The following is a 14310-nucleotide window of genomic DNA, read 5'->3' on the forward strand; positions in this document are numbered from 1 at the left end:
TGTGGCCTCCTGGAACCTTCATCTTCTTCATCTTCTTGTCTGTAAATCAGGAAGAATAATATCCACCTCCCAGTGCTGGCAGGAGGATTAGAGAAGAACATAGTGTGAAAGGATTCCAGTGGGCCTGCTAGGGAAGGTGTGCCACAAACCTCTCTTCCCTCTCTCCTTCTAGGAGTGGGTGCCGTGGGGATGAAATGATATGATATATGGGATTGGGCCTTGTGCAGTGCCTGGTGTGAAAGCCGGTTCCTTCCTGTAGCCTCTTCACCTCTGTGTCTGTTGGTGGACAGACTCGTCAAAAGACAGGCCTGAGCCAGGACCCCCGCAGTCCTAGGGTGCATGTGGATTTGGGCTGGACACCAAGCTGGCTGCCGCTGTAGCTTCCAGACCCCCATAGGCAACAGCAGAGAATCCCCACCCTGCTACACTCAGTTGTCATGCTCAGGTTCACTGTCAGCCCACCTCTACGTGCCATCAGGTGACAGCCCTGCCTAGGGACCCATCTCTGAAGAGGTGGGCACTCTGTGTGGCCACAAGGGGACTGGACAGATGTGGGGTTAAATACAGAGGTGACCTGGCATCTTCTGTTGACCATATCTATCTTTAGGCAGCTATGTCTTTTTTTTTTTCCCTTCTAACCAAAGGTCTCACATATTTACTACTAAACCAAAGCACTAGCGCAGAAACACGCAAAGAGAAAAATAATTTTCCCAATAAAACACACCCAGCTGGTCAGACGGTAGTGATGTTCTCAAAGTGACATGGTAAGATGAAAGTGACCTTGACACAGCATAAATGTGTGCCACTTCATATGCGAGGCTCCTTACAGACCCAGCGTGGTTCTTCTCCAATGTCTTCTCTTGGAGTTGTACCTCATTTTATTACCAGTTTTCATTCGAATCCATTGGGGAATGGGATGATTCTGCTTTTGTTTCTTGGCCAGGAATTGCTTGATCCTGAAAGTCTTGTGAGAAGACAAGACTTGTGAGCCTTGTGAGAAGACATGGAGCAAATCCAGCCGTACATAGGATGGCAGAGAAGAGAAGAAGGCAGCTGTTGTCTTTTCAGGTCCTGAAGTGACTCAGCAGTTCAGGGAGCACAGGTGCGGAGTATCTGCTGAGGACTTTAACACGGATGAGGAAAGCCAGGCTCAGAGAAGTTTCTGAAGGCCCCAGGAAGGAGGAGACCGGCCCTGGAGCCAAGGCCAGCTGACTCCAAAGCTCTTGTCAGTCAGTCCTCTGCAGCCCCCTGCTGATAGTATCTGAGGAATTTATGCAAGTTAAACTACATCGGTTGTACACAAGGCATTATTCAGGAAGCTTTGCTAATTCATTTGTAAATATCCGTATGTCCTCTTTTTTTTTTTTTTGGTATAAAATGGCATGAATGTGTTTTCTGACAGTGCTGGCCCCCAAGAGCACAGGGGTTATCTTCAGTAGGCTGTGCTGGTAGATAGGGAACTGTGGAGCTGGGAGGGTGACCAGGTTTCTGAGTGCCAGAATGCTCTCAAAGTTCATATTTGAAGTTTCGGCATTAAATCCTATGCAACAAAAACATCACCATCTCCTCACCAAGCGGCCAAGGGAAACGCAACTCTGCCTCCACATCACTGGGTTCCTCGGTTTCCATTCTATTAATTTTTGGGGGGAAACTTATGGTGCCCCTCACTTATTAGGAAGAAGAGGTCAGTGTTTGAGAATCAGTTTTACTTGTGATACTGGGGTCTCTCCAGTAGTGGAAAGAGAGAGGCAAAGAGTTGGGGAAACTGAGGCAGAGACCAGAAGTGTCAGAGCAGCTGGGATGAGGAGATGAAGCGCAGGGACCCGGCCACAGAGAGACAGGAAGAGGCCACGGGTCTCCACTGCTTTCCACAGTCTCGAGTGGCTGCCCGAGCTCGTCTCTGAAATGCCAGACTCACGTGAGTAATCACAGAGGTTCCTCTCTGGGCAGAGCCTCCCTGGCTTGTTCCTGTCCCGCCCTCACACGTGCATAAGGGAATTAAACGTGACTCCACTGCAGTTCCACGCAGTGACTTAGGCCGCTGCAGTCAATAAAAACCCACTCTTGGAAAGAAACTAGATTACGGGTCAGGGAAGGGTGGGCAGTGCGCTGAGCAGCCTCTGATCATTCCCTGTGGGGGGCCTCCCCCATTCCTCTTCTCTTCACTTCCACCAAATTACCCACTGCTGCCAAAGTGGGGCCCCGGTTTCCAATTTGTTATTTAGATGGACTTTGCCTCGGACCCTCTGACATCGACGTGGCACCACAAGATTATGCAGCGTGGAATCCAGAGGAGTTTTCACAATGAGACATTTTCTCTGGCGTCTGTCACTAAAAAAGCCGATCACCCCAATATTGAAGGGGCGGGTGGCACAGGCGCGTGGTCCCTCCCTGCCTGTCACCCTCTAGAGCAGCGGTCCCCAACCTTTTTGGCACCAGGGACCAGTTTTGTGGAAGACAATTTTTCCATGGATGGGGGCGGTGGGGAGATGGTTCAGGCCATAATGCGAGCGATGGGGAGCGGCAGATGAAGCTCCGCTCGCTCGCCGCCGCTCACTTCCTGCTGTGCGGCCCTAACAGGCCACGGACCGGGGACCCCTGCCTAGAGGGGCAAGGTCAGCTCAGTCTCCAGCCATGGGGGCGGGTCTTACCTTACACGGGTGAGGGTCCACTCCGTATGTCTCCAACGTCTGCGCTTTTCTTAAAAAGTTCAGCTCTGATGTTGCTGGTGTTTGGCCACTGGAATAAAGAAAATGGGATGATTTCAGGATTTCCTGCTCCCATAGGTTCCCCTGAGGTAAACTCAATTAGGAAGTGGTCAGGGTGTCTCACACTCCGATTTTTCCATAGAGTGTGCTCCCTGCTCCGTCCTAGGACCGACTTCAGAGACTCTTATCTAGGGTCAAAACCTTGGAAGTCTTCAGAGTGAGGCAGGCTACATAATGAATGACATGGGCTGAGTGTAATACAATAGGGAGTGGTGGGGACTAGGGCAAACTGGGAGTGCCACCCCGTCTAATGAGGGCAGCTGCTCCTCAGCTATAGTCTTGGAATGCAGTCTTGGATTGTAGTCACACCATCATTGCTAGGTGTGACTTTTTTTTTTTTTTTTTTTTTTTTGCGGTATGTGGGCCTCTCACTGTTGTGGCCTCTCCCGTTAGGGAGCACAGGCTCCAGACGCAGAGGCTCAGCGGCCATGGCTCACGGGCCCAGCCGCTCCGCGGCATGTGGGATCTTCCCAGACCGGGGCACGAACCCGTGTCCCCTGCATCGGCAGGCGGACTCTCAACCACTGCGCCACCAGGGGAGCCCAGGTGTGATTTTTAAAGAGAATTCACAGATACCGAATTTTATGTGGCATTTCGGTTTTAAGTACTATGGGGGCAGAAAAAAAATACATCTGTAGGCTGGCTGCAGGCCATCTGATCTAGACTGAAACACAAAGAAGGGACCTGTATATCTTGCTGCCTAACCCTCTTCCTTTACCAAATGGGAACACAGGAATGGAGGGTAAAGAGATGCAACAGAAGACAGTGCTGAGCTCTCCAGACTCCACAATAGCTCTGTCTGCCCACAGGGTGATGACTGTGAAAAGGAAACAAGCAGAAAAAAGGAAGAAACCAGCGCTGGCACCAAGCCATCTGAAGAAGGGGCCTTCAGCAACACTCCCCTCCTGGCTGCCTCTTTAGCAGGGGCGTGGATGGGCTCCACACAGAACCAGTGCAGGATCACCACAGGCTCTCTCAGGGTCCAGTGCCCTGGGAAGCTGACCTCCTTCTACAGATGTGGGATTGGCTTCAGTGTGAGGAGGTGTGGGCAGTTTGTCAAGTCAACAACTCTGACGGCTGGTGGGCAGGACTGAAACTTTCTAAGTTCATCATTTGCCTCAAGTAATACGGCAGGGCAGGAAGACAAGCCAGCCTGAGGGAGAAGCAGACCAGATTCCCTCTAGTGTCTTTCTGGAGACGCATCAATCAATCAGCACCTCAGCAGCTTCTGTGCTGCCCCGTATGAAATACACCATAAACTATAGTGCAGTCTGGGCCCTCAAGGAACGCATGTTAGAGTTGGAGAAAGGAAACACAGACACAGTTTTACATTATGAAGATGAGGCTGAGCCTGTGTAAGTAGTACCTGTGTAAGGAGGCATTTTGTAGAATGCAGATGTTTACACCCACCAGCGCACCTGAGACACAGGGAAGGTGTTTGGAAAATGCTGGCGCAGCAGGCAAAGGACTGGGCACCAGAGGCAGCTGAGCACCGCTACCCCTTCCAGGGAGCCTCCTTATTCCCTGTGTGGAGACTGGAGGGCTCTGTGGGCTGCATTCACCCTCAACCCTCTGGGACCCTCAAAGTGGGCATCATTTCCTGGGGGATCCCCTGACTTCTATGAGGTTTCTGGAGGACTGTCCCCACTGCTCTGACATCTCCTAAAACCCTCCTGGCAGGGGCTCCCGGCTGTCCCAGCACACCCTTGATCTCTCCTTTGAATGAGCCAGGAGCCCTCACAGATGTGTTTATTCTGACCTGTACCACAAGGGGCCACTATTCCCTAAGAGTGATGGGAGGAGCTGGGGCAGCACCTGCACAGGGAGAGGGGTGGGAGGCGGCTAGGATTCCACCTCTGGTAGGTATCTCCATTCCTCTGGAGGGTGGGGACCAGTCCAACCACACACAGTGGGCAGGAGGTCTGTTTATAAGGCTAAAGAGGCTTTGGGGACGTATTTGTTGGTAAAATCTTTGAGTGAAGGTGAAGATTTTTTGTTTCGGGGGGCATCAGGTGGGAACTAGTTTAAGGTTAATGTTATCATTAGAAATATCTTTTTCCCACCCCTTGGACATTGTCCTTCCCCAGAAAGGTAGTTACACAAACATTTGAAAAGATTTTTTTTTTTAAATTGCACTGTATTAATATGATAGCAGGTTTTATTTTACAATGCTGTATTGTATATAAATTTTTTCTTAGTTTATCAGTTTGGGGAATCTGTGCTCCAGTATGCCATACAAAGTAGAGCCTAAACACCCTTTTGCTGCTTTTTAAAAAACCAACCTTTGTAGAAAACACTATTTCATATGGGTGAGAGGATGCACTGATGCTATTTTATGGGATGTGGCACATTCTGGGTGACCTAGGAGAATCTGAGGAGGACGAGCCTCCTGCTTCCAGCTGCTTCTCCCCTCCTTCCCTCAGTGCAGGGGTGTGGGGTTGAGGAAGCAGTACTGAAGACACACCCTTGAACGAGGTGCTCTCAAGGTACCCACACCAGCTATGAATCAGGCCAGCCCTGTGTGGTCCCATCCACTGATCCAGAAGCCACCTGTCACTGTCACGGACCAAGGTCGGAGGCTTGCCCATTTTTCACATCCCCACTTAACCCCTCCTCTCTTCCCTCTTCTGCTGTTTACGTTTTCCTTTTCCTTTTCCCCAGTTCATGATTCTTCCCTCTGTCTCTTCATTTATCTTAGTGAAGCAAATACCTTTCAGAGGCCAATCCTTCTCCATTTTCCTTACCTATATAGCTTCTCTCTTGCCTTTGAGCCTCAGCCTACACCACTGTTCTTGCAGAGGGAGCCTTGAGGTTGTACTGTCAGTGGATCACTGAAAATGGTACATCCCAGAGTCAGGAAGGCTGGGTCTGCAGGAGCAGAGGATGCAGTGCAGAGTCTGTGTGCTCAGGCTGTGAGGGAGACAGTGGCCTGGCCTGAACCGAGTGTCACGCACCTGAGTTCTGTTTTGTGAATCTCAGCAATCTTCCTTTCCAGCTTCTCTGAATGTTTAGGGAAAAACTGGAACTTGGAGCTGTAGCCTTCAGGGTGTTTTCCTGGGTCATAATCCCCAATCTCCGCTTGCAAAAGGAAAGTAGAGGAAAACAGTTGTGGAGATAGGTAAATCATCACTGGCAAAACAACAAGAGATGAACACAGAGAGCAAAAGCTAAAGTCTGCACCACAGTTGCAAAGAACAGTGGATCCTGAGCACAGCTGTGAGTCGGGCAGAGGGCATGTTCCTCAGGAGCAGGCCCACCTTTGTTCTCCCAGGTGTGCACAATGAGTTGATATCAAGGCCAAGTAGAGAAGGTAGAGCTGACCCTGCGTTCTGAGGTCATCACATGTAAATTTGCAATAAAAGAGCAGAAGCCTGCACCATGGCCCACAGGCTCCCAGAAGAGAGCCTGAGAACAATGCTCTTTGTGGCAGCACAGGAAACTGTGAGCTTGATCAGAAAGACAGAAGCTTTGGGGCCTGAGCCACATCCAAAGACTAAATCTCGTTTTGAGGATGTTAGCAGGGACACAGCAAAATGATGAATGAACCATGACCCAAACCCAGAACTCAACTCTCAGTCCCAATCAAATCAAATCAAGTGAGTACATTTGAATAAATATTCACTGAGGGCTGAACAGGTGCCAGGCCCCCTGGAGAGGGCTGCAGAGTGGGAAGACTGGCTATAAGCAGAAAGTGCCGCTGAGTTCAAGAGCACCAGGTCCTAAGGCTGACTTCTCCATTCCCAGCAGGGGGTGGGGCTTTCTCGTCCTGCAGATTCACAGAATCCATCCCCAAAGCTGCTGAGATCTCAGATCTGGGGTGGCCAGTGGGCCCACGCTACTCCCTACAATGTGTTCCTAGGTCAGAATCCAGCCTTCTCCACATGCAGCATTCCCCAGGGAACATTGTGTGTGTCAGGAGGAAGGATGTTAAGAAGTTCAGCTGCTTTGTGGTTGTCTTTTCTCCTCCCCTAGTGAGAACCACAACCAGTGCAGGTGAGAAGTCTTGAGTGGGGAGTAAATATTAAGAGGAAAATGTGCCCTTTTTTCACAACTGAATATTGTTCTGTGGCACAGGTCTCCTCATCGTGCCTTCCAGACTACTTGGGAATTTCTGTCATTTAGCAAGAGACTAAAGGTTTCCCTGGGCTTAAAGTCTGAAGTGATCTTGAGCCATGGAGTCATTTATTATGATTTTACTTAGAAAGCTCCAAATGGGAAACATCAATGTTGGATATCAATAACTTCTTTAAATTAAAAAAAAAAAAAAAAGAAAATTTCAATATGGTTGTCAGGGTAAAACTAGAGTTTAAAATTTCACTTAGATGGGACCAGGTTTTCCTTTAAAAAATGAAAGGAGTATCTTTGGGTACCTTAAAGTTGGCAAGTACCTTCTAGACTTCAGGCTTAGGAGGTTTTTAAAAACAGGAGTCTCAGAAGTCAAAGTTGCAATAGGCTGACTTTTACATTCTTAACGCAGCTGTGATATTTTTTTTTGCCGGAAGAACTTTAGTTTCTTGTTGGCAAGCATTTTTTTTAGGTTCTGTTCACAAAGTAGCTTCCTGGAGTTCACAGATTTCTGATTATGAATTCAGATTCTTTGATAGAAACTTCATGGTTTTAGTGCTATGGTCCAAAATAACCCAGTGACAGCTTCAGGCCAAAGGACTAAGAGAAGTCTACGAACTTAGAATACTCAGAAGTCCCCTGCATTTCACGAAAGGAGAAAGGATCACATACGAAGAGTACGTACCTTTCCCACTGTTTTGCAAATACCGCCAGTCTGGGTATTGGCTGAGTACAACCCCAACTCTGCCTTCTTTGCATGTTAGAAAATGGGTTTGTTACTTGGAAACATTTTTAACTTAGAGCACTCTGAATGGAAAGGTCTCTGAAACAGATACCAGAATTCCAAGGTGCTTCACATCTTTGAGATTTGAATAAAAAGACAAGAAAAAGCTGATTTGGATTACTCTCCAGAGTCTCGATAACTTTATCGACCAAGGGTGCAAGGAAAGTCACCCGCCCCCGAACAGAGTCTGAAGGGGCTGCCAGAAAGACTTTAGGTACAAACGATTTAAGGTTGCGTGGTCAGAGCTTCCTGGGTCTAGGGAGTCCAGGCAAAGTCTTTTAACTCGGGCTCTGTTTCAAGTTAGATACTGTTTATATCCAAGAAGTAGTCATCTGCAGTAACTGAAATAATGTAATCAGTACTTAGCATGAAAGGCAAATTTATCCTGTCAAAAGTCATTACCTTGAAGGATATAAGCTGCTAACAAGGCAGCATCTGATGTTTTACAGAGGAGGCGGCCGTGGTACAGATCCCTTTTGATCTGCAGGAAGACTAAATACCTGGAGAGAAAACAGAAAATGAACGATAAAGGATTTCTTTGATTGCTTTAAAGACATAAATATGTAATATAAGCCTATCAAAATCTCTGTCGGGACACTTTTACTACATTAAAACAAAAATCTCAAAACATACCACAGAACAAATAACAGTTTTCATTTCCCTGAAGGCTCTTTCAAGCACTTTGCCCTGAACTGATTTTGAAGTTCAATTCAAAACCACCTGTCAGTTTCCTTCTGTAGCTCAAAACAGAAATGGCGGGCTTCCCTGGTGGCGCAGTGGTTGAGAGTCCGCCTGCCGATGCAGGGGACACGGGTTCGTGCCCCGGTCTGGGAAGATCCCACGTGCCGTGGAGCGGCTGGGCCCGTGAGCCATGGCCGCTGAGCCTGCGCGTCCGGAGCCTGTGCTCCGCAGCAGGAGAGGCCACAGCAGTGAGAGGCCCGCGTACCGCAAAAAAAAAAAAACCAAAACAAAAATGGCACTTCCTGGTTAAAAGCACTGTCCCCCAGTGCTGGGAGTTGGAAGGAGCCGGCCCCGCTCAATTCAGTGCGGAGAAAGAAACCTGTGTCATAAGAGAGGGGCTGATGGGTCCTCTCTCCTTGCTGACGTTGCCTCTTAAGAAGCAGAGAGGTGGTGAAGGAACTAGCCCCAGCGAGGGTTCTGCCTCGGCTTGCCAAGTCAATCTGTCCATACGTGGAATGGCCCTCATTATGGGCAGAGGTCAACCAGACCTCTCAGAATTTGAATAAGGTGTAAGAAGAGGCACCGGTGAAGGAAATGCAGAAACTTGTGGCTAATATTTCTTCAACCGTAGGAAGCTCTCACCTCAGGTGGAAGCAGGCTATCAAGAAGAGCTAATAGTAGCTGATGTGTATTGAGCACTTATTGTTTCCCAGTCCAGGACTTACACACTTGACATCAGCATCTCACCTAATTTTCGCATACCACTTTGAGATATATATTGTTATTATCTCCCCTTTTTTAAGATAAACTGAGGCTTAAGTGATCTTCTCATGGGCACATAACTGGTAAGTGGCAGAACCAGGATTCAAATTCAGGACTGAGGTTGGCTCTTCATCACTGTGTTATTCTACCCTCTTTGCACTATAACTGCTTTGTAGTTTCACAGGTAATTGGGTGGACTCTGTTGCCATGGAATGGAACTGTTGACGTTCCATTCTGAAAGGTCTTTACAAGGAGCGGGGTCTCTGATGTTCATAACCTCACAGGTGCCCTGAGAAGAGCAGAGGCCAGGGGTATCACACCCTTAAGTGAGTCACCTACCACAGTGGGTCCTTGGCAGGGGGCATCTGTGGTGGTTTAAAAATATGTCCACAGGGAATTCCCTGGAGGTCCAGTGGTTAGGACTCTGCACTTTCACTGCTGAGGTCGTGGGTTCAATCCCTGGCTGGGGAACTAAGATCCCACAAGCCGCGTGGCATGGTTAAAAAAAAAAAAGTTCACAAATTCCTTGATACTCCTCATTTCCAGAGGTAGAGCTTAATTCACTCCATTTGAGGGTGGGTTAGACTGAGTGGCTTGCTTCTAACAAGCAGACTACAGCAGGAGTGGTAGTTAGTGTCTAACATCTGAGACTAGGTCATAGTGTCCCTGCAGCTTCCTCCTTGCACTCTCCTTCTCTTGGATCACTCACTCTGCTCGAGGACACTTAAGCAGCCCTATAGAAAGGTCCATGGTGAGGAACTGAGGCGTTTTGCCAACAGCTAGCAAGGAACTGAAGCTTTCTGCCAACAACCGTGTGAGTACACCATCTTGGAAGTGAATCCTCCGGTCAAGGCTTCAGATGACCACAGGTCCAGCCAACCGCTTGGCTGCAACCCCAGGAGAGACCTTGAGCCAGAAGCACCCAGCTAAGCCGCTCCTGAATTCCTGACCCACAGACACTCAGAGATGAGAAATACTTTTCAGTGAAGTTTTGTGGCATTTTGTTAAACAGCCATAGATAACTACAGCATCCTCACAGGAGTAATGGGAATATGGTAAAATTCCCTTAAATTCCATCAGTTTGAACCAAAAAGACATTGGGCACTCCCTGGACAACTAGAGGTGTTTCTATTGCTTCTGTTTTCAGGCTGAAGAATAAAACAGAGGATTCCATGCCCACTTGATCATGTGAAAATGCTCAAAAGAAAGAGGACCAATGACAGCACAACTTCTGGGGTGAGGAGGGGCGCCATCACGTGACTCTGAGAGCTCGGGGCTTGGTGATTCAAGTCATTACATAGAAATGAAGGAGCAGTCAAACGTTCTTTTCTCCTAAAGCTTTGCTATTCAAAGTGTGGCCCACACGACAGGGGTATCAGCAGCATCTGGGAGCTTGTTGGAAATGGAGAATTAGGCCAATCTGAGACCTACTGAATCATTTTAACAAGATCCCCAGGTGATCTGTACATAGATTAAAATTTATGAAGCACTGTCCTAAGAAAATTCGCAAGCATCCTTCTAACCACATCAGGATGGACTGCCCTCCTCAAACCAAAGGGAAGGTGACTACTGTGGTCTGGAAGTTAACAAGAACTCCCCTTCTTATCCCAACCACTCCCACTCGGTCCCAAGGAAAACTGAAGGAAAAATACATCGTGCAATGAGTAGTCATTTTTTAAGTTGGATCTACCAGATCAAGCTTCTCTTCACTCTGCTTCCCACGAAGAAATGCCACAGGTGTGTGGAAGGAAGGGGGCAGCGCTTCTCTGCCTCTCACTGCTTCAACTCCCACCTTCCACCGGCTTTGGCAGGATGTAGCAGCAAGCCTTTGGCCTCTTACTTACAGATCACTCCCGGGGCCTGAGTTCATGCATCACTCCTCCCACACCTCTCTGCTTGTCTGTGTCCAAAATTCAGGGGCTGCACGTACGGGACTGAAGGAGATATTTCAAAGGCTCTGGATAGTGGTCCTCAATGGGGTGGTGAGGACAACACCCCCCACCCCGGGGAGGAGCATGTGAGAGTCAGTTATGGGTGCTGCTGGGTTTGAAAAGGCTCCTCTAGAGCTCCAAGGGGGACACGCTCCTCCTCACGGTGAGAACCACGATAGGTGCATGACAGGTGCCTCAGGTGAGCTGCAAAGGAAACAAGGCTTTTCCGCTGCTGGGCGGGGTTCCTTCAGACTTCAGAAGGTAGAACAGCTACAGGGAGGTCAAGGGTAAGGCTGTGGGAACACTGTCAAGCAATATGGTGCAGCAACTGGAGGGGGAGGGGATGGAGGGGCAAGTCAACATCCTAAAGAAACACACCACAGTCTGCAGAGGACGAGATGAGCTCAGGAGAGAATCAACTGACAGTTACACTAGGGGTCCCCCCTCCCTTTTCTCCCCCAGCAGCTTCCGTCAAGCTTTGTGTTTTGTTCGTTTAAGGAGGTAACCAATGACTCAGTGTTGTTGGTCACGGAAATACATCCCACATGACTCATAGCATCCTTAGGCCTATTCCCAAGAGGCCCTGGCATGTTCTCCCCTGCGACATAAGGGCCTAAGGAAGACTATCTTGTTGCCTGAGGCCTTGGCACCAGGGCCACTGAGTTGTCAGGCAAGGGATCAGCCTGCTTATAATGAGCAGCTCATAATGAGCAGGCTGGTCGGGCTCCCCAGTCTCAGACCCTCATAGTAGGAGTTACAGAGCCTAACTCTCGCATTTTATAGCTGAGGAAACAGAACCCGCATGGTGATTCAGTGAGCTATGGGTTAGGGAGAAAAGGGTCCTAAATGAAGTCAGGAGAACTCTTTGTCATCAGAGAGAAATTCTCACTGGAATGAAAAAGAAATCAGCTTTAGACCAGATTTAAGACAAAAAGCTTTCTCTTTAGGACACTTTTTTGGTTAAACTTTGCCTGTCTCCTTCTGGCTTCAAAGAGGCTTTACCTCACCTCCATTTTTGTTTAAATGCCAGGTTGTCCTAAATTGATGGAGGACCATCCAAAGGCAGAGTGTGTGAGAGCCTAAAAGATGACCAAGGAGGGCTTCCCTGGTGGCGCAGTGGTTGAGAATCCACCCGCCAGTGCAGGGGACACGGGTTCGAGCCCTGGTCTGGGAACATCCCACATGCCGCGGAGCAACTAAGCCGGTGCACCACAACTACTGAGCCTGCGCTCTGGAGCCCATGTGCCACAACTACTGAAGCCCGTGCACGTAGAGCCCGTGCTCCGCAACAAGAGAAGCCACTGCAATGAGAAGCCCGCGCACTACAATGAAGAGTAGCCCCCGCTCGCCGTAACTAGAGAAAGTCCGCATGTGGCAACAGAGACCCAACGCAGCCAAAAAAAAAAAAAAAGAGAGAGATTCTTCAGGGTTTAAAAAAAAAAAAAAAGATGACCAAGAAAAACCTATGTATTTCTGGAACATGTACATCCAAGGAACTGGCTTTGGCATTCTGATTTCTGATGTCAGAGGATGGGGATGAATCCAGAGATGTTTCCACAATTAAAGGTTCTGAACTCTGGAAAGCACTGGCAGCTCCTGAAGAGTTTCTTCCAAAAGATCCTTTGGCCCTGTCTTCCCTTCATTAGATTCTTCGCCCCTGGTTTCCTCTATTTTCTGCCATCCCTTTTCCTAACTATGATCCTGTTTAGTATGTCTTCCTCCCCCAAACTAGACTGCGGGCTCCTTGGAGTTAGAGATTATGCTTTGTCACTTTTAATATTCTTCTAGAAAGCCTATACATCCTGTGCCCATTCACCCTCCCTCCCACCCACCCATCCACTCATTCATTCGTCCATCCATCCATTTATCCATCCAACCACCAACCCATCCATCCATCCATCCATCCATTCAACCATCCCTCTATCCATCCATCCAACCTCCCATCCATCTATCCATCTAGTTCTGAGCACACACATGTGCCAGGTACAGCCACAGGTGCTGGGAATACAGCAGAGAACAAAGCAGAGTCCCTGCTCTTATGGAGCTTACATTCCAGGGGAGAGAGACAATACAGCAGTGATTTACTGAGTACATGCTGTGTGCCACACACTGTACTGTTTAACACGCACTCTTTCAGCAATTCTATGAGGTGACTACTGTTTTTATCCCTGTCTCATACATGAGGAAAGGGAGTGATCAGAGATATTGTTGCCTGCCTTGTCACACATCTAGTTAAAGAACCACCTGGGATTTGAACTCAGATCTTTTTGATTCCTTCTCCCAGGATTGGCACACTAAACCTGCCACCAGAGTCCCCAGTGAGATAAAATAACATTTTATTGGAACAGAGCCAGGCTCATTCATGTATGTACTGTCTGTGGCTGCTTTCGCATTACAATGGTAGAACAGATTAGTTGCGACGGAGACCATATGGCCCACAAAGCCTAAAATACTTACTATCTGGTCTTTTACAGAAAGTTTGCCAACCCATCTTAGCCTAAGCTAGTTTCAAGTGATGTTCACTGATGGAATACATTACCTATAAACTCTATTAACTTTTTTTAAAAAAATAAATGACCTGAAAAGTCTATTAACATTTTTTGAGCACCTGCTCAAACATGTGTCAGGCAGTTTGCTTCCTTGGAAGGCGGGGCCCCATGTGCACTCAGTTTCCTTCTATTACTTGATCTTTCAATGAGTTCGAACACCTGCAGCCCTTGTTAAAAGCTAAATCTGGTGCCTATCTGGTGCCTAATCCCCATCTTCTCTGCCTTGTCTCTAGCTCAGACAAGAAAATCTATTTATTTATTTAAAAAATGACAAAAGAGATTAATCAGGATTTGGCAACTAAATTTATCATCTGGGAAGAGTCCAAGAGATAAATTGAAGCACAGTTCTTCATCCCCTCCTCTAAGCCTAGCTTTATGGGAGTAGCTGAGACGGCAGCGAAATCTAGGACTGATATTGCCAGGGAAAAAACCACACTGACAGCTAAATTAGTTTGGCAGGAAGGTGGGGTGGAGAGCTCTAAGCCAGTAATGAATTATGGGTATTGAATGAGGCCGGGGCAGGTACCCACTCTTTTAAGAGCAGCAGGGATGTGAATGAGGATAAAGACGCAGCGAAGACCAGGGCCTCCACAGAACGCCTCAGGGAGGGGGAGGCACAAAGACTCCAAATCAGGCCCAGGCACCTTGAGGTCCGCACACCTGACAACGCTTGGAAAATGCCCTCTAGGGAAGGAAGGCTGGTGAGGCAGAGAGCAAGGGGAAAATAGTCGAGGATGATGGGCACAGCTGCATGCGGAAGGGGCAGGAGC

The 14310-nt window shown here is 48.2% G+C and overlaps 1 protein-coding gene across 4 annotated transcripts in view; it reads right to left on the bottom strand.

The window, feature by feature from the left end:
* Nucleotides 1-14310, bottom strand: part of FRMD5 (FERM domain containing 5) — a 341523-nt gene that overhangs the window by 24857 nt on the left and 302356 nt on the right. For all 4 annotated transcript variants that reach the window (XM_067745480.1, XM_067745486.1, XM_067745479.1 and 1 more), the window contains 3 exons: nt 8020-8117; nt 5723-5846; nt 2652-2739 (listed from right to left, as the gene is read on the bottom strand). In XM_067745480.1, coding sequence (XP_067601581.1) covers nt 2652-2739; nt 5723-5846; nt 8020-8117 — 310 coding nt within the window. The remainder of the gene's footprint in view (nt 1-2651; nt 2740-5722; nt 5847-8019; nt 8118-14310) is intronic.

This window comes from Pseudorca crassidens, chromosome 1, assembly GCF_039906515.1.
Source record: "Pseudorca crassidens isolate mPseCra1 chromosome 1, mPseCra1.hap1, whole genome shotgun sequence".
NCBI lineage: Eukaryota > Metazoa > Chordata > Mammalia > Artiodactyla > Delphinidae > Pseudorca > Pseudorca crassidens.